The sequence below is a fragment of the Haemorhous mexicanus genome, chromosome 5 (assembly GCF_027477595.1).
Source record: "Haemorhous mexicanus isolate bHaeMex1 chromosome 5, bHaeMex1.pri, whole genome shotgun sequence".
NCBI classification, from domain to species: domain Eukaryota; kingdom Metazoa; phylum Chordata; class Aves; order Passeriformes; family Fringillidae; genus Haemorhous; species Haemorhous mexicanus.
The window spans coordinates 7,127,477-7,147,400 of NC_082345.1; the positions used below are offsets into that span (position 1 = coordinate 7,127,477).

General features: G+C 43.0%; 1 protein-coding gene across 4 annotated transcripts; it reads left to right on the forward strand.

Moving 5' to 3' along the window:
- Positions 1-6,366: 6,366 nt before the first annotated feature.
- FAM118A (family with sequence similarity 118 member A) lies at positions 6,367-18,961 on the forward strand. 4 transcript variants are annotated; one of them, XM_059845736.1, is made up of 8 exons: positions 6,369-6,607; positions 9,912-9,967; positions 11,192-11,444; positions 12,838-13,059; positions 13,667-13,795; positions 14,530-14,815; positions 17,310-17,342; positions 18,743-18,961. In XM_059845736.1, exons 1-8 carry the CDS (start codon positions 6,548-6,550, stop codon positions 18,838-18,840), a joined length of 1,137 nt encoding a protein of 378 aa, XP_059701719.1. In that variant the 5' UTR covers positions 6,369-6,547; the 3' UTR covers positions 18,841-18,961. The 4 variants fall into 4 exon arrangements, with proteins under 4 accessions (XP_059701723.1, XP_059701719.1, XP_059701720.1 ...); XM_059845737.1 differs by lacking the exon at positions 6,369-6,607 and adding an exon at positions 7,597-8,390; XM_059845739.1 differs by lacking the exon at positions 6,369-6,607 and adding an exon at positions 7,597-8,367.
- Positions 18,962-19,924: the final 963 nt, after the last annotated feature.

A 19,924-nucleotide genomic window follows, 5' to 3' on the forward strand; every position in this document is an offset into this window, starting at 1 on the left:
TCATGGCACTCCTTACTGCCTTTTTGCTTCCATCTCATTCCTGCTTTGCTTCCATCCTAGAGCTTCCAGTGTTCCTCAGCACCTCTCTTGCAGCGTGACAGAAATGTTGAAGCAATATGAAGTACAAGAATTCACAGCACAGCAAGTCTTTAGGTGCACTAGGCTGAACAAGGCAGAGCCAGCCCCACACCTCATCCCTGCTGCTCTGGTGCCCTCTGCTGAAGTATCCACCTGCTTGGCTTCTGAGTCACTGGGCAGGGACAGGAGCCTCTGCCAAGTGCCATATGCTGCCACCTCTTTGTCTTGATTTATTTCCATTTCTGTCCTGTTTCAACAGAAAAGCAAGTATGACTCTTTACTTCCTGTCCTTCCTGTAGTGGTACTTAGGCTTTATTTTCTAAATTTGTTCTTTTCCTTCCTCACATTTTACAACAGCCTTATATTGAGCTTCAGAAGATTACATGTGAGTTGGAATGATAACAACTTTAAGAACTATATTTTATAAGAACTCCTCTGTGTGCATATAAAAGCATTAATCACTTAACAATGTCATTTTTGTTCCTTTCTGGAAGATTTTCTCATGTGCTGTAAGAATAGGGGAGAACAAGAGACAGGTAAGGCCATACACTCAGCACAGCTTTTCTGCAGTAAGTCAGGACTTTTGTTTGGCTGCACATAAACAGCCTTACTCTCATTTGGCAGGGCTGCCTAAATTGTAAAGGCTGTAAAAACAACTTCTCAGGTTCACATAACAAGCAAGAGAAGGAACTGTCTGGTGTCCTGTTCCAACCACTAGACCTTGTGCACCCTCCACACTCATGCAAGTTACAGTGATTCCAATAGGACTAAACTGCCATCTGAGTAATTCTTCCAATGGAATTTAACAGGTAAAGCACTCTTACTACATGTAGAAGGTGGGATTGTCTTGTGTTTCTGCAGTCACAGCACATTTCTTCAGTAAAAGATGACTTCTTGGAGTTATCCTTGCTTCATATGACCCATAAGGACACCAAGTTTGATACTGGCTTGGTTTGAGGATGTCTGATGAAAGATTTCTCCTGTGCATCTTCCAACAAATAGAACTCTCAATTCCCACAGGAAATTCAAGGATCAACCTTGCCTAACACGTGAAACAAGTCCTAACTGCATAAAACAAGTGTAGGTGTTTTTATATTAGTCTGGATTTCAAGCAGCAGCTGCTTGTTTAGAAATCAATCCCAGCAGTTTTTAAAGTGTCTTATTCAGGTAATTGTAGAGGGACATGTTTGACACTTCATCCCTCTGTGGCTTTTCAGAAGAGACCTGTAAACAAAAGTCAATTTTATAATATACACACATACACACACACACACACACACACACACACACACACACACACACACATATATTAATAAACAGTTCACAAAAGCTTATTTTCAGTGACAACTTAACAAATTTGTTTAGGTGGGCTGAGATAATTTTTCAGAGATCATAGCTGTATGGTAATTTCCAATAGTCTATTACCAGATTCTACATATCATGTTCTCTTTGATAGGCACATTCTCACACATGTAACCCCCCACCTTATTAACAAGAATTTCCTCTTTTACTTTTAATTTTATTTTCAGCATAATAATTTCAGTTTTCTCTCTCTCTCATTACTGTACTGGTAAAAAGTTGTTACACACCATTCCAGCAGTTCAATTTCAGCAGAAAACACTGAAATATGTGAATTGTTAATGTACATTACAATTTGTTCCTGTTGTGTATGTTCTTCTAGTTGTGGTAAATTTTCATAAAGAGTGACATCATTAATCCTAAAATTTAGGGATTTTTAAAAAAAGTTATTTTTCAATTACTAATTTTATTTTTTAACTTGCTTAAGAAGTACACAAATTTTGCAAAAAAAGATGTTAGCTTTTCTTGTTAATTTTTTTAAGCTTGCTTGAAGGCTTTAATAATCTGACATGCCACATGATGCTGCCTACCCTTCTTTGATTCCAGCAAGTGAAGGATGCAGTATTTACAGAAAAACAGAAAGAAAAATCCCTAAAAGGAATCAGTAAGTTGAGTGAAAATTAGTAACTGCTGCTGGAATTAGCTCTTATTACCAGGCAGAAAGAGATAGTGTTTGTGGCTTGGCTGGTTAATTTTTTTTAATCTTATTTTTCTACATAAGCTACTGACATAATTGCTAAATAAACAAAAGTGAAAGGATCAGAACATCCTGTGAGCACAGATGGAGCTTACAATGTGTATACATTTTCAAGATATTAAATTAATTTAATTTTAGCAAGAGTGTCATCAATCTCTCAGAGATGAATAGGTATTTTTTGCATGCTCATTGAGGCACATGGGAGGCTGTGGTATGAGTACAAGTTTTGGTTTGTTAACAAACCTCAGCTACACTGAGAAGCAAACTTTCTGTTCTGTTGGGGAAATTTCTTATTCTGACACATAAGGCCACAGTGTCTCCAGTTTGTTTTTCCCCAAAGCTTTTGGTTTTCTGGTTCCTTTGCTGGGCAGATGTGCTACCTGCATGAAAAATTTGAGCCAGAAAATATGTTATTCATCTTCCTTGTGTAGTCCTCAGTCTTTGTGTTTAGAGGGCAGTTGGACTTCAGCAATTTGATGTTAGAAAGTTGTTTATGTGGCAGTTTATCACTCTCTCTCCCAGGCATCAATTTTTCTTATTGTTTCCATTAACATATAGTGCTCTGCAAAACAAAACAAAACAAAACAAAACAAAAAACCCCAACAACAGCAACAACAAAACAAACAAACAAAAAACCAAAAGCAGTGTTCTCTATTTTCATACACAACCATCACCTTCTCTTTGGATTTCCTTCCACAGGATGCACACATGCATGTAGGCACTTACTTGCATGTTAAACAAATGAGATAAAACTGTTTCTACCCTACACAGATGAGTCCAGCATTGAAAACCAGTTGGAGGTAACCACAGTCATTCATTATTCTCTCAGGTATAACAGCTACAACTTACAAGGTTTGGGAGGCAGAGGCTGACACAAATTGGCTTTGTCTGGCACTTCTCAAGCTTGCAAATTGAAAGGAGAATCCTAGAAATGCAATATTAAACTTCTGAAACTCTAATCCTCAGTCTGCCTTTCAGTGTCAGTTGCTAAAAGGGCAAAACCAGAGAGCTACAAAGAACAGAACAGAATCAATTAGGCTGGAAAAGACCCTTTGGATCATCCAGCCTGTCTTGTCACATTGTTTGGCTCTCTGTTGTCTTCTGGGTGGAAGATCATTGTTGGTCTCTCTGGAATGGATTTCTCCTGCTTTTCTTCAGGGCTCTGGCTGTCTGGGGTTAGTTTCCTGGCCTCTGTGTACTCCACCTCTCTTTGCCCCAGGTATTTCACAGGGAGGGCTGGTCTGCTGGCAGAGCGGGATTGCTGATTCTGTGCATCATCAGCTTCTATAAGATCCAGATCTGTGTGGAAGGAGAGGAGGGAAGGCTGTCATCCTGAATCACTATCAGCACCTTAGCAGGAGACAGTGCTGAAGAATTGGTTTGCACCAGGAAAATTCCTGCCACAGCCAAACAAATCTATGTCCAGCATGCACTACCTTTAACGTTAATGAATCTTGGCAAAGACCTCAACAAATAAAAAAACTGTGTCACTGTGAAATACTATTCAGAAGACTGATGCAATTCCCTGGAACTCCACACAGGTAATTTTATTAGCAGGAGAATAAACACACAGCCTGGTAGATTTTACAGGTTCAAAGTTGTTAAAATGCAGATGGGCCCAGGCACAGCTTATATAACCAGGACCTCCAGAAGAGAATCTGCACCTTTGAAATCTAGGGAATTATTATGGGTAAAAGTACAGGAAAGAATAACTCACCTCCTTGGAGATACAATTTTTGGTATAGCTAATTTTCTCAGCAGTAAAGGTAAGAAGCAAATCAAGCTGGATGCACCACTACTATCTGAAATCTGTGTCAGGTCCCTGTAATTCTGTATGAGTATTAAACAGTGAGCTGTAGCACAGCATAATAAATGGCCAATTCTCATGGTTTTGGAAGTTCCATGTCAAAAAAATCTACTATTATCAGAACTGTTTGGTTGCTCTTCATTCTTCAGTTTTTCTCTGAAGCCTGAGAGAGGTCTGTGCTCTGTTAACCTTGAATCCCCGGTCCATCACTGCTCAGCTGCCTTTTTAGATGTCAGGTCTTACCAGCAGCCAAGTGATGGATATTTTCCTCTGCAAACAATTTCTCACACAACTTCTGATTTTCTTATTCTTGAGAACTTAAAGATGAAGGGGCTGCTTTGAGGATCAGGGGCTGCTTTGAGGATCAGGGGTTCCATCACAGACACACTATTAAATATAGTGTATATACATGGACAACAAGAAAGGCTTTATCTCCCCATGTAAACACAGACTTCCCTTTTTAGTACTTTCACCTTCTTAGGGCTCCCCAAGTGAAGACTCCCAATTGCAACTTACCACAGAAGGGTCTGAAGTTACAGACACTTTGCTGTTCTGAAGATTCAGGAGCACTGTTTTATGGAAGATCTTAGGCAAGACTTGCATTTTTCCAGGAGGTTAACACATTTGTATTTATGACCATGTGTCACACATTTTTGCACTGACCTAATTTTCTTTCTTACAGATAAAACAAGATAAAGATCTTCTAACTTAGCAGCATGAAATGCAAACATTGGAACTATGTAAGGGGAAAATATTATTGACACTATAAAAGGTTCTACTTTATAAATTTTTTTTTCTAGAGAGCTATAAACTAAGCAACTCAAGGGTAGTGCAGTCACAGCCTACATTAATTAACTGATACATAAATGGCTACAGCATGTGAGCAAACAGCTCTGATAAGTTGTGCACTGTGTGTAACACATAAAACAGTTATGCAAAATATACATAGGGAAAATTGATCTGATTGCCCACACTCTATGGTTTGCTAATTTTTACACAGATTTTGACACCATTATTGCTTTTTCAGAGTGCCATACATAAGAAAGATTAAAAATCACAGTGATAAGGCCTCTTTAAAGCATGCATAGTAATGTGAATTTGTATTATATGCACAATGAAGTGATAGCTAACATGGCATAGCAGGTCCACAGAATATCACTATAATCCTAATCAGCTTTTGCATGAAAAGACCTAATCTTTCCAGCCCTATTTCATATAAAAATTCTACCCTGAAATACTTACAAGTGTAAAAATTAGCCCTTCTTTCAGATCATGACATCAAATTTGAGCTCAGTAACAATCAAATCATCACACCCATGTGAAAAATGCTTATTTTATGATTGGCTTTTCACAAATATTAAAATGATGTTATGTTAGAAAGTTAGGCTGTAATAATTTTCTTAAGTAGTGTCTTAAAAATAGTTTTAGGTTATAACATAATGTTAAAATAGAAACTATGCTATGTAAGACACACTTTTAAAAAAGGGCTTGCAGCAAGATAGCAGCCACAGGACACCTAAATCTTTCAGAGAAAATGAACTTATTGCTCTCTTATCAGAAGAAATTAACTTCCCACCTCACTCAGCCCTCAAGATGCTGTCTTCAGGATTCAGAGGAAGAAATTGACACTGACCAGACAGAATCCTGTGTTTGAATGGAATTTATGCATCATGTATGAGGTGTATGAATATGCAACAGGCTGTTGTTTTTAAGGGTTAATCCTCTGTTAACATGGGTCCTTTTTCGGGCTTACTTTGCCCAGAAAAAGGCACCCAGACTGTCCGTAACTCTTTGTTTCTATTGTCTCATATTGTCCTAATCCTAATTGTCCAAATTTTTACTACTCTAATTATATTGCTATTTTTATAACCATTTTAGTACTATTAAACTTTAAGAATTCTAAAACCAAGTGACTGGCGTTTTTCACACCACTATCTTGTCACTTTGTTCCCGTGGGGTTCCTGAGATCTGGCAATCTTATGTGTACCAGTTATTTACCTGACGCTGTTGCATTTGCCAGGGCCTCACCACCCTCACAGCAGAGAATTCCTTGTGCACATAGTCTTGAAAACCCCAGTTATGGAATTAAAATCAGAGAATCATGCATTTTCAACACAGTTTTGTAACAGGAATTCGGGGATATAGGTCTGTAACAGCCTCCTTGGGCACAATTGGAGCCCTTACCCATCCGACTGCCAGGATTAAAGTGAGGCGCTTCAAAGGGAGGGGGGACTGCTGATGGGAAAAACGCTGCAAATGAGCTAAATGTTGTTAACCAAACACCAGAACAAACCATGCTGAAGGACCTAGAAGTTTTTATACTTTTATACTTTGGCTTTAAGACATTGATAGCTAAAAAAAAAAAAAAAAAAGAAAAAAAAAAAAGAGAGAAATGATTGGAAGGGAGGAGGTGCTGTGGGTGTTGGCGCTGCGACTCGCTGAGGGGAGCTGGCTGTGTGCAGCGCCGAGCTGCCGTGCCCTGCTCTCCCGGCAGCTTACCGTGCCCAGGTGGCCTGGGCTGTCCCTGCTGTCCCAGGTGGCCTGTGCCACCTGCTGTCCCAGGTGGCCTGTGCCACTGCTGTCAGTGCCTCACAGCACCGCGCCTCATGCACGATGCCCCGGCCACCCCCGCCAGCCCCGCCGTGCCGTCCATAGAGCCGCCCAAGGTAACGCTGCCGTCTGTGCCTTTTTTGTTTGTTTTTTTTTCTTCATTTTCCTCACCGTAACGTTTTTAATCTCTAACGCCTCTACCGCCGGTACGTTTTCTGAGCACTTTAACTGCTTAACATGCGGGTTAAGCAGGTCGCTTTCTGCTGTAATGAGAGCTGGCTGCTGTGCCTCACACCGACCCGCAGCTGGGCGCTCTTGCCTCTCAGGGGTTTTCAGTGAGAGGAGCCGCTCCCATGCCCATTCCCGGACCGGGACCTAGCGGACAGACCCGCTCACCTCCCCGGCACCCACCCTCCTGGGGGTTTGAGCGGAACGGCCGCGATTTGAGAGCAGATTCTGATCGCAATCTGCATTTCGGAGCTGCCCGGAACCTCGGCGGCGGGGCGGCTGTTTCCCGGGCGGCGGGAGGCTCGGCTGCGGAGCGCGTCCGGGCGCTCCCGGAAACAGGCGGGGAATTGGGGGCGGCAGGAGCGGCTGTCCCGCCCCGGCTCCGGCTCCCGGCAGCCCTCAGGGAATTGGGAGCGGCTGTCCCAGCCCGGCTCCTGAACCCAGCAGCCGGCCGGGAATTGGGAGCGGCTGTCCCGGCCCGGCTCCGGCTCCCGGCAGCCCTCAGGGAATTGGGAGCGGCTGTCCCGGCCCGGCTTCTGAACCCAGCAGCCGGCCGGGAATTGGGACTGGTTGTCCCGGCCCGGCTCCTGAACTCAGCAGCCGGCCGGGAATTGGAAGCGGCTGTCCCAGCCCGGCTCCTAACCCAGCAGCCCTCAGGGAATTGGGAGCGGCTGTCCCGGCCCTGCTCCTGAACCCAGCAGCCCCCAGGGAATTGGGAGCGGCTGTCCCGGCCTGGCTCCTGAACCCAGCAGCCCCCAGGGAATTGGGAGCGGCTGTCCCAGCCCGGCTCCTGAACCCAGCAGCCGGCCGGGAATTGGGAGCGGCTGTCCCAGCCCGGCTCCTGAACCCAGCAGCCCCCAGGGAATTGGGAGCGGCTGTCCCGGCCCGGCTTCTGAACCCAGCAGCCGGCCGGGAATTGGGAGCGGCTGTCCCAGCCCGGCTCCTGAACCCAGCAGCCCTCAGGGAATTGGGAGCGGCTGTCCCAGCCCGGCTCCTGAACCCAGCAGCCCTCAGGGAATTGGGAGCGGCTGTCCCGGCCCGGCTCCCGAACCCAGCAGCCGGCCGGGAATTGGGAGCGGCTGTCCCAGACCGCCTCCTGCTCCCGGCGTGGTTCGTGGTTCTCCTCAGCGGGAACTGGCAGGCTCGGGACCGGGCATTCCTTTTGACGCGGCTGCCTTTGGGTTGAGAGTTTTAGGCTGTTTTCAGATATAAAAGTGTCTGGAAACGCTTTGCCGAGTCAGCCAGGTGACCTGGAGTTTCAGCCGGTGAACAGAGCTCTTATTTCACCGATGAACCCGGAGTGTGTTGGGCAGGAAAGATGCGAGATTAGCAGTGGTTCCGATGTCCCCTCGCTGTGTTGGGAGTAAGGAGCCAGCTCCCATCCCTGCTTCCAGGCATCCCTGGATCACAGTGGGCTCCCAATTCCAGCCTGCCCTGGCGAAGCCTGGTTGGAAAGCGGCTGTCCACACCTGCGGTCAGTCCCGGAGGATGTCCCGGAGCGGCTGGCGATGCTCGGAGCACGGGGAGATGTGACCTCCATCCCCCATCGCGGCCATTCCTCTGTGCGATCATTGCTCCCGCTGCCTTGCACGGCTGCGCCTTCCAGGAATAACCCTGGGAGCTAAAAGGAAACAGCGAGGTCTGAAATGTTGGTATTGACAGCAGCCTGTGGTGAGATGTTTTTATTAAACGTGGGGATTAAAATAAAGTTATAATAATATTAATAAAGCTTTCTTGAATGGCGTTATAAAATAAGAACTGTCTTTTCCACAAAAAGAAGTTGTGCTTCCTTCCTGTCTTGTTTTTGCATTGTGCATTTTTTGTTTTGCACTTTTGTTTTTGCATTTTGCATTTGTATTGCACGTTGTTTTTGCATTTTGCCTTTTGCACTCATAATGTTCCCATGCATGAAGGGGACATGCTTTAGGGGTGATTGTGGTGGCCTTGGTGATCTGGAAGGTTTCTGCCAGTCTTGATGGTCATGTGTGATTTTGCTGTGCTTTGCCCTAGGACAGATGATTGTCCTGATTTTTGGGTGTGCTAATGACAACAGTGGGGCACCTCCATAGGGTACTGTTGGTCAGGGAAGGGAGTACAGAGAAAATAAATATTATAGCTAGCAATTTTTCCACCTTAAAAGACACCCTAGGTGCCTTTGCTGAAGACATCTGTGGGTTTTTTTTGTTTGTGTTTGTTTGGTTTTTTGTTTGTTTTCATTTTTGGAGGGGGATTGTTTGGGCTTTTTTTTTTAGGTTGGATTGTTTTTTGTGTGTTTAAAAATTTTTTTGGGGGGGGCTTGAGGTGGTTTGCTTTTCTTTTTTGTTTGTTTGTTTGGTTTTTTTTTAGTTTTTTGGTTTGGTTTGCGGTTTTTTGTTAGTAAAATCATCTCCAAACTTGCAGCTTCTTGCTTCCAAATTAGCTTCCAGCACATGAATGAGAGAGCTGGCAACTACCTTAGGAGCCCTAGACTCTGGAACAATGTTTATTTGGGGGATTAGGGACTGCAATTTGCCATCACTGCCACCAAAAACTGTGTCTCAAAGCCAAACAAAAATTACATCCTCATAAAAAAAATAAACCCATGTAGTGAAATTTTGGGGTTTCTAAGTAATGATCCCATAGCCAGTTCTCCTGCCAAGACAGAGTCTTTCTTGTACTTCAGACATAAGAGATGATACAGAAATTAAGGGTTTTTTTTTTCTCAGCAAGTATTTTAAATAAAATCTCTCATACCCTGCAGTCTGGTCATGTAGCCAGGTGGCTCTCAGAGGGCTTTTTGTGAGCAGGCTGTCATGTGGAAGTCTGGTTTCCACAAACTGGATTGAAAATTATGAAAAAAATAAAATCAAGAAACTCATTAATTGACTTGAAATGACTTGTAGTTTTAGTGAGTGTGTTAAATTTTATCCTGAATTTAGACACAGGTATTTTTTAGCTGCATTAATAGCTGCATCTCTGTTATATCAGTCCTGTGGCATTTGGAAGCTTAACTGCAGTGTGCTGGGTTTGCACACTTGTCCTTTGGCAGGTTTGTTTCCATCAGTGCCTTGCTTCACTGGCATGTGACACATGGAGCCTTGATATTCAAACATTTGGTAGGAATAAAGAGAAAATACCAACAGTAATACATCTGATTTTGGCTTTTTCTAAGGTAGAAGTATTAAGAATTATTTTGCTTTTTGTTTTATTCAGGGTTCAGAGATGGATTCACCAGAAGGGGCCACCATTAGAAGTGAGCATAAATACAGGTAACTTGTATGAGAGTTGATACAAAACTGTCTCTTAATGAAAATCTGAAACCACAGTGGGAATAAACTACTGAACATTGAATACATGAACAACATCATGCCAGAAAACTTGAAATTATCCCAGGAGCTAGTTTCTTCACTGACCAAGTACTTCATGCTCACTCAAGTTTTTTATGAGAAGTAAACAGTGAGAGGAAAAAAATGGGGCTAAATGTAGCAGGAAGGCATAGGGCCATCAGACATATTTTATTTGTAGGCACAAGCTGGCAACCATACCTACATGTTTATTGCTTTGCCTGAGGCCATTTCAAGTTGAACATTATAGTTTGACCTACATAGTTTCAGATGATTGTGAAATAAGATGTCTTAATCATCTTTATTACCACGTTACCAGGAACTGAAAATCTGTAAAGGCAGTTTGGAAAATCAGGGCAGTTCTGAGTTTCTGTACTACTGAAGTCCTTGTTTGTACAGAGTGATTTTGCTGTATGGTTTGTATGCATTTTCACTTATTTGCTGAGTAATCATGAAAGACAGATTTTCCTCACATTCCTCTGTGCTGGTTTATGCAGAGACTGTGGTTGTAACACCAACACTCCTCTGAGAGGGATCTGTGGGTAGTAGTGTCAAAACAGTGAGTTGAATGAACCCTTGATCTGAACCAGCATGACTGCTATGTTCACATATACTACAGAGATCAGAAATGAGAATAAAATATTCCATATTTTCCCAGAAAAAAAACAAAAGTTTGTTTTCTTGGAATAGTGTGGCTTGTCCCTTTGAAATAGTTCTACTCTCTTTCTATCACATATGTATTAGTTCAGTCATTGGACAATCTTTTGCCTACTTTTTGGAAAATTTCGTTGGGAATGGTATTTGGCTTGCTCAGTGGCCTGGAAATTGGCAATTGTCAATTTGGATCTCAGAGATAGTGGTGATTTGAAGTTGTTGCCTTATTTTGGCTGGCATTAACCATGCACATTTATATTTCTGAAATGGCAAAAAGGCATCAAGGCTATTTGTTGGTTTGGGGGAGGCCATGAGCTTCTGTGGCTGGAATAGAGGAGAATGGCTAGGAATGAAGAACTATGTTCCTGCTGGTTTGTTGGTGTTTTGCAGAAACTTTAATGGCTCAGGTGAACTTCTGGAGTCAGTCCCTGAGCTCTTCAGGCAAGCCAGGAAATGCACTGTGAGCAATGAACACTTTTGTTTTCTGTGTTTAAGAAAATTCTTAAAAAGTCTCATAAGAAAGCAGCCTCGGGACCTTCTCCTGGTGATTGGGACGGGGGTGAGTGCTGCAGTAGCCCCAGGGATCCCAGCACTCTGCTCCTGGAGGAGCTGCATTGAGGCTGTCCTTGGAGCAGCTGAGCAGTTGGAGGTGCTGCACCCGGGGGATGTCGCTGAATTCCGTAAGAAAGTGATCAAAGAGAGAGACCTGCTCGTGGTTGCACATGATCTCATCAGGAAGATGTCACCAGTGAGTATGTTTATAACCTCTGTTAATTTCTAAGCTTATCATGTGCTTTTGTTCTGTGATAAGGGAACATTTCTTCCAAAAGTTGATTTTTTTTATAGTCAAAATGGAAATTTTGTGAGTAATCATTCTATTGTAAATGCAGGGCCACTGAGGAAGGAAGAAATGATGAGGAGGACTCCATCTTATCAGAAGGCTAATTTATTACTTTATTATACTATATTATATTAAAGAATACTATACTATACTAAGGAATACAGAAGAGATACTTACTGAATGCTAAAAAGATAATGAAAACTCGTGACTCTTCCCAGAGTCCCAACACAGCTTGGCCCTGATTGGCCAATGAGTCAAAACACCTCACAGCAGAGTTCAATCAAGCAATCACCTGTGGGTAAACAATCTCCAAACACATTCCACATGAGCACAACACAGGAGAAGCAAATGAGATAAGAATTGTTTTCCTTTTCTTTGAGGCCTTTCAGCTTCCCAGGAGAAAAACCCTGGGCAAAGGAATCATGTCCAGAGAATGTGAATGCCACAATCATACAGCACATTGTACATTTTGGGGAGACTAAAATATCCCTGAGTTTTAGTATTAAGTTAGCATTCTTCAGAACTAATGCAAACAAGAGTCCTGACTATTAAATATTTGCTGTAATGTTTTTGAGATTGAAAGAGGAATTTCTAGATCTGTGGCTATAACTATAAAGACCCTGTAAGTACAAGTAGGCCTTGAGCCTGCTGATGGCCTTGGGGCCACACACTGTGCATCACCAGTGCAGATCACACTTCCCTGAGGACAGCCCATGCATGCCCAGTCTCTCTCATCCATCTGAGTTTCCAGAGGTTTTCAAATAGTGTTAAGACCTTTGCCAAGTCTTCCTTCTAGTTTAAATGATCTGGGTGACAGACATAGTGCTAAGTGTAGGCTGGGGTGAGCCTCTCAGCAGCTCCAGTGTGACAGTAAGTCTGCATGTGCTCATAGTAGATTTAATAAAGTTTTTTTAGCCAGGAATGAAAACACAGAAACTGCTGCCCCCTCCCATCCCTCTTTATGCTATATCCCAGGGATATCCAGGATATACTGAATAGCTCAATACTGATAAAATACTGGTGTGTCTGAACCCAGGGAGAGCTAATTTAGTGTTGTTCTATTGTACTTGTATTACAAGCTCTCTTGAGAAATCCAGACAATTGTTTGGAGCTACACTAAGTAGAGGCAAGAGCACTGGAACAAATTGAGATTTGTTTTGGGTGGTTTTGGTTGGTGTACTGTTCAAGCCCTCTTTTACAGGAATGCTTTGGCACTAAGTGGCCAGGTGTGGGTTCCTGTGGGAGGCAGCTGTAACAGAGCACACAGGCCTGATGCAATGTTCCTCTCCTCTTTCCTCAGCGTACTGGGGACACGAAGCCCAACTTCTTCCAGGATTGCTTAATGGAGGTGTTTGATAATTTAGAGCAACACATTCAGAACCCTGTGGTTCTGCAGTCCATCCTGAGGCTCATGGAGAGAGGCACAATGGTTCTGACTACAAACTATGATAATCTGCTTGAAATATTTGGTCAGCAACAGGGTAAACCTATGGAATCTTTAGACCTTAAAGATAAGGATAAGGTACGATGAGAGCAGTACATTAGATTTAATTTATGACAAGTTGGCACATAAGTTGCACTAAAAGATGTTTTCCTGTTTAAAGAGTCAAGACTGAAAGTTGTTAATTGTTAAAGTATGTCTATAAATTACAGCAGATGCCCAGACATTTCTTTTATGTATCTCTTTATTCTGAATAATCTGATAACAGTTACCAAGGAGAATTTCAGTGACATGTTTGCCAGCCAGTTCCCTGCCATTTACTGGAAAAACCCACAAATTATTTAACTTGTATAAAGTCATTGTTAAAATTTCAAATGGAATTTCACCTGGCTGGTAGTTAATTTGCTGTTCATACCTCTCTGTCAGTGCTGCTGGAACTTGCTTCTTGGTTGACTGGCTGTTTAACCCAAAAAGCCAGAGACAGCTGCAGTAGCAGCCATCACCTCTTGGTTATGATTTAAAGTGAGCTGTGTAATTGGTAATTACAATCTCTTGCTGTAGGAAAGTGCAAAAGGAGTTGTTTTTGCTTTAAGTGGTTTCTAAGTCAGTTCAGCCGTATAGTTTTGCAGGTTCATGGTGTGTGGGGTATATTATAACAAAAGGATGTATCTTGTATGATGTGCTTTAGGTTCTTCAGTGGGCAAGGGGCCATGTAAAATATGGAGTTCTTCATATTCACGGCTTATATACAGACCCCTGTGGAATGGTGCTTGATCCCTCAGGATATAAAGATGTTACTCAAGATCCTGAAGTCATGGTTTGTATGATCTTTAAAATTTTTGCCAAACAGTTTTCTTTAATCACTGCAGACAAGATACCTAAGGCTCTGTGGGATCGTATAAGTTAAATACTTGGGACCAGAGGAACTATTCAGAATTATTCAGGAAGATGGCTCTGTTTCAAGAGCAGTCTGTGCCTTTGGCTGTGTAAATCACAACCAAACCCCTCAGCTGGATGTCACAGTGTATTTATCTCTGGAAAGAACAGGAGCCTCAAAATACTGGACACCAGGACAAGGATTCATCATCATATGATTGCTAGGTTTCTTAGGGGTTTAAACTGGTACCAGGATCCTGGACTTAATGTCATGTTAGCTGTCATAGGAAGTGAAACATCTGGTCAGGAATATTCATTTTCCATATTTGGAGGCTGATTTACAATATTCTGTCACCCCAATCCTTTCAATTTAAATTCCCTTGCTACCAACACTTACATGACTATTTAAATGGAATGGCTGGGGCTGGAAGGGACCTTAAAGATCATAGTCTTCTAACTCCCATATTTGTATTATAATTTTGCCTGGTTTTATATGTAGGAACAATGGTTTTGAAATGTCAGTTTGGCCTGGTCCTAAAACATTTGCTTTTTTCAGTTCACTAGTGAGGTTCTGCTCTGTTAGTCCTTTTCTGGCTGATGTATTTTAAAAGTTCTGACTTTGGCTTTTGTCTGCTGAAGTAAATGTGGCTCTTCTTTCTTTCTGTTCCTTCACAGGAGGTTCTTCAGAACTTGTACCGAACCAAGTCATTTTTGTTTTTGGGCTGTGGAGAGACTCTGCGTGACCAGATATTCCAAGCTCTTTTTCTTTACACAGTAAAGAACAAAGTGGATCTAGAACATTACATGTTGGTGCTTAAAGAAAATGAAGACCACTTTTTTAAGCTCCAGGCAGATATGCTGCTGCATGGAATAAAAGTGGTGTCCTATGGGGACTGCTTCCAACAATTCCCAGAGTATGTCCAGGATCTGACTGCTCAAATCTGCAAACAGAGAAGTCCAGGTAATGTGGCCTCTTCAACAGCACAGTCTGGAGCAGGTACTGGGCAGTTTGCCCTGCCTGAACACTGCAGCTGATCCAAGACACTGACCTCATGTGCAGCTTTGTTGCTTGTGAGGGACATGCAGAGTTGGAGCATGTGGCCAAACTGTAACTAGATTTTTTTTTTTTTTTAAATCTGTGGATTTTGGAGGTCTGTGGATTCTTGCAAATTTAATCTTGAATTCTGGATTTGTCTATTTGTTAGTATTTGGTATAGATGTTAACACATATTTATGATGTGAACTACTTCAGCTTATTGAGTATTACATTGTCAGAAATCTGACTTGTCAGGAAAAGAGATTAGGAGAATTGAAGGGATTAGCTGGTGGGATAAGCTGGTTGAGCCACAATATCTGAGTGAGCATAGAATGGGAAATTAAATTACTACATCCAGTAAGTGTGTGGTTTAATACACTTAGGGTTGTGAAGAGAATGAAGAGAAACAACTGTATGTCTAAGGAAAGAGATTTCTTTAATGTTTTCCAAACAAGGACAGTTCAGTTTTGGTTTATCCAGAGAACAGAGGAAAATAACTAAATGACCTTGGGAAGAATCACTATTTGACAGCTCTTCTATTTATCATTTCAGTGAAACTGTTTTGTCTAAAATTATTCCTCTGGTGCATAGGAGGAACCTTCTCCTGAAAAGTGTGTGTCCAAATTAATATCCTGGTTTTTGTGACTTGATGCATATTCCAATTAGACTGCATTATGTTTTTCTTTCCATGAAGGCTAGAAAAAAATACTTATCACACCACTGAGATTTCAGGAAGTTTGTCTGCAGCATGATTTGCGTCAGACTTGTGAGAAGAGGGACCTTACTCAGATTTAAAAACCTTGTGATCTCATTTACAAGTCAAGATCCCAAACAAAACCATTTTCAGGTGTGCAGAACTGCTCTGTACATCACCAAACTGTCTGGGTTTGGTTTTTTGTGCCTATTTACAAACTCTCTTCTAAAATGTAGTAGGGGGAGTTTGTTAAAAGGGTTATATTAAGGAAAAGAGAAATGCAAAACCAAGATAAATAAGCCTGATGCAGACTGGGGACTACAGGAATAGGAACACAGCAAACCACAAGCAGTCCAGGAATCCTGGAATGCCTGGAGGACCACTTCCTAGGAGAGGTGAAAAAGAGCCCAACAGAGGAGAGGCTCAGCTGGACCTGAGGTCAGGGTTGGTAGTAGCCTGGACTGGAGTAATCATGTCCTCATGGAATTCTCAGTCTGCTAAATGAATGAAGTTGCTTAGTCATATGATTTGAAAAACTGTCAACTGGGGAAGTTCCCACTCACTGGAAAAGAGGAAACATAACCCCTACTTTTAAAAAGGAAAAACAGGAAAACTTGGGGGATGTGGGGAAAAAATGGGCTGGATGGTCACACTCAGGGATGTGGGCAGTGGTTTTATGTGTGGATGGAAACTGATGGGAGCTGTGTCCTCCAGGAGTCTGTGTTAGGACCAGGACCATATAACAGCTTTGATGGGGATGTAGACAGTGAGCTTGAGTGTCCTCAGCAGACACCAACAAGCTGAGGGCTGTGGCTGTAGGGAAGGGGTCACATCCAGAGAGACCTGGATAGGCTGGAGAGGTAGGGCTGTGCAATCACCAAGCTCAGCAAGGCCAAGGTCCTGCAGCTGGGTCAGGGCAATGGCAAGCACAAATCCAGGCTGGGGATGAGCAGATGGAGCAGCCCTGGGAGAAGGACTCTGGGGTGCTGGTGGTTGAGAGCTGGACATGCCCTGGCCATGTGTGCTGGGTCCCAGAACCCCCCTGTGCTGGGCTGAGCCCCCAGCATGGGCAGCAGGGGAGGGGGATTCTGCTTCTCTGCCCTGCTCAGGTGAGGCCCCACCTGCAGAGCTGCCTTGAGCCTGCAGGTCCCCAACATCAGAAGGACGTGGAGCTGCTGGAAGTGGGTCCAGAGGTGGGCAGCAAAGATTATCAGGGGCTGCAGTAACTCTTCTTTGGATACAGGCTGTGAGAACTGGGGGTGTTCAGCCTGGAGGAGAAGGCTATAGGGAGATCTTACAGCTGCCTTCCAGTGCCTAAAGGGGCTCCCAGAGAGCTGGAGAGGGACTTTGGACAAGATCACATGGGGCTAGGACCAGGGTGAATGGCTTCAGACTGAAAGGGCATAGATTTAGATTAGATATGAAGAGGACATGTTTTTGTGATCAGAATGGTGGGACCTGGCACAGGTTGCCCAGAGCAGCTGTGGCTGCCCCATCCCTGGAAGTGTTCAAGGCCAGGCTGGATGGGGCTTAGAGCAGCCTGGGATAGTGGAAAGTGTCCCAGCCCCTGGCAGGAGGGTGGAACTGGATGAGTTTTAACATCCCTTCCAACCCAGACTATTCTGGGATTCTAAATACAGCCTTGCTGTTTTGGGATGGTGCATAAAAGTATAAAAACTTCCTGGGTACTCATGTCTGTTGCTGATGTCTCTTACACTTCTCTAGATGCTGACCGGGTGGACAGCACTACGCTGTTGGGTAAGTAACGTTTTTATTTTCACAGAAAGTTCCATAATCCTGCCAACACAAAAAAACCACCCCTCTTATTTCCAAAGTAATTAATAACTGTGCAGAGCTCTGATTTAGCTCTGAGAGTTCACTGAACGCTCTTTTTTACTCTCTAGTTTTCTTTTTGCCTAGCAGCAGGTAACTGATGGCCTTTTCAGGTCTATCAAATGACAGTACCTCAGAGTACTCTGGTGAATGCTAGTAACTTTTTAGATACATTTTCTGGAGCTTTTACATGCTAACATCAATGAGATTTTTGGCTTAGATTTCCAAATACAGGTTTCTGTTCCAAAAGCCTTCCTTAAGGGGGTCAGGAAGAGTGAATCTCAAGGGTGTGGTACTGAAGGTGATTTTACAGCTGAGCTGTTCAGGTTGCTTTGTGGTATTTCTGTGAATAACCCACCCAAGCAATAATACATTCTAATTGATGGAAAAGTGAAACAGCTTAAAAAGATTCCACTCCTGAGAGATCTGTGCTGCTGCAGCCAACATCAGAGTTGTATAGAAGTATCATTCAGTACTGCATGCAAGGGCCTTGGGCAGTGCAGGAGGTGCAAACTTGCTCTTTCCTAATCAAAAAGCACACAAGCTCCATGACACTTGTGTGCAGGTGTAAAGCCAGAGATTAGTTTTGTAATTCCAACGGGATTTTAAACTTACCTTTCTCTCAACTAAGTTCATCAATCCCAACTTCAATCAAGTCTAATTGGGCAGAACATAAACCAAAACCTTCAGTACAATTTATTTCAGTCCCTCTTAACATTGCTTTCCAGTCCTCCTTTATTGACTTGTTAGCATCATCTTTAGGTATGTTTAGCACCTGCTTACTTCTAGTTCAGAATACAGACCAAGTGAAAAACCCAAAAGGATTACTGTGTGTAATACCCCACAACCTTCTGCTTTTGAAGGAATTTCTGTTCCATTCACCGTACTCCCCAGTTACGCTGTTGATGTACTTAAAACAGCAGCTTACACCAAGGATTTTGCTGCAGACTTCAGGGATGGTTCAAGTTGGGACCACTGGGGTCCTAACATCTATTTCAACCCTCCAGCTCGAGCTGGGGCCTCTGAATAAGGGATCCAGACTCAAGTGTGAGCTTCACAGGTGTTAAATTAGCTTTGGCAAAAGGCAGCTGAATCCTGAGCTGAGTCCCTGTTGTTTGTGTCAGTATTAAATATCAGTTTTGGGGGAGAGCTTGAGCCCAGACATTTAGCAGGGGTTAATGTTACATGTAATTCAGAATCCAAATATGAGAACCTCAGGGGACCAGGATTGTGTTTATCTTGCTAGCTGGTGCTTAGAAAAAAAGTACACCAAGCACGTGGATATGGCAATATTAATATGTTTTCTTTCCCCTCTCTCACCCCAGGAACATCATGTGTGGACTGTGCTAAAAGGAAGTTAGGAGAAAGTGGCAGTGATTCTCCTAAGAGGAGCAAGCAGTCAGATATGCCCACTCTTGAATGAAAAAGACACCAAAGGCCCACCCCAGAAGCTTTGTAAAAGTAGGTGTTTTACATCTGCTGCATGGCAAGTTTTGAGCTGGTATTTTCATGATTTTAAGTGGAATAAAATTGTACATACTAGATTTCTCTTTTTCGAAAGCCATACATGTGTCATGTGTAAAGCTTGAGCCTAAAATGAGTCATTTCCCCTGGCCTGGAGGACAAGGGCTGGGTCTGGCACGTCTTTACTTTCTTGTCACACAACCACCTCTTGCAGCTGCTGTGAAGTGCTGCTTTGGAAAGTGACTAGTCAGGCTCTTGTGGATGCTGATGATCAGCTCAGAATGATTCACCTCTTGTTTCAAGCCAAGCAAAATCCATCACTTGCACTGAGGTATTTATGACCCTCAATAGGGTTTAACTAGTGGTAGCAAAAATCAAAGTCATGCAAATCCTTATCACAAGGATTTGATTTGGGTCCACAATAGGAAATCCCAACCCTCCCCTTGGTAAGGATCAGCTTACACCCAGCACTGGTGCTTCTTCCCTTGTAGATACTGCTGAACTGTAGCTTGTCCAGCAGCCTCCTCTCCTGAGGGCCATCTACTGTATCCTCAAAACCAGATTCTGAAATAAGCATTGATGCTGAGTCATGCCTCAGAGTAAATTATTTTATTCAGTGAAGTGTGGTAATAACACAAGTATTTGATGAACATCTGTATCCTGTGAAACATGTTACACTCCTACTCAGACAATCTTCCTCCCTGAGGCAGGATCCTCACAGGCCCAGCACAAACCCAGGGCTCACAGCACATGACAAGGTAGGTATGTGTAAGCAACCCACAGGACAAAAGGAACCTGCTCTGAACACAAGATAACATTATTAACAGCCACAAACCAAGGGAAGCTCTTCAGCACACACAAGAGGTGGAACATAAACCAGATAAAGTGATTCCAGCTTTCAGTTTTCTTTACCGAACTTCATGAACTTTAAATGAAAAATTTATTAACTTCCATCTGCTTAGATGAAAAACAGCAAGCAAAGTAACTTCAGTGTACTGGGACAGCTACATAATAACATTTTTTATAACATTTTAAATACATTT

Bases quoted from the DNA above. Each gene is read 5' to 3' on its own strand.
- FAM118A (XM_059845736.1), top strand. From the start codon at position 6,548: ATGCACGATGCCCCGGCCACCCCCGCCAGCCCCGCCGTGCCGTCCATA. The intron at 6,608-9,911 runs GTAACGCTGCCG...TGTTTTATTCAG, and splicing joins CGTCCATAGAGCCGCCCAAG to GGTTCAGAGATGGATTCACC. The intron at 11,445-12,837 runs GTGAGTATGTTT...CTCTTTCCTCAG, and splicing joins TCATCAGGAAGATGTCACCA to CGTACTGGGGACACGAAGCC.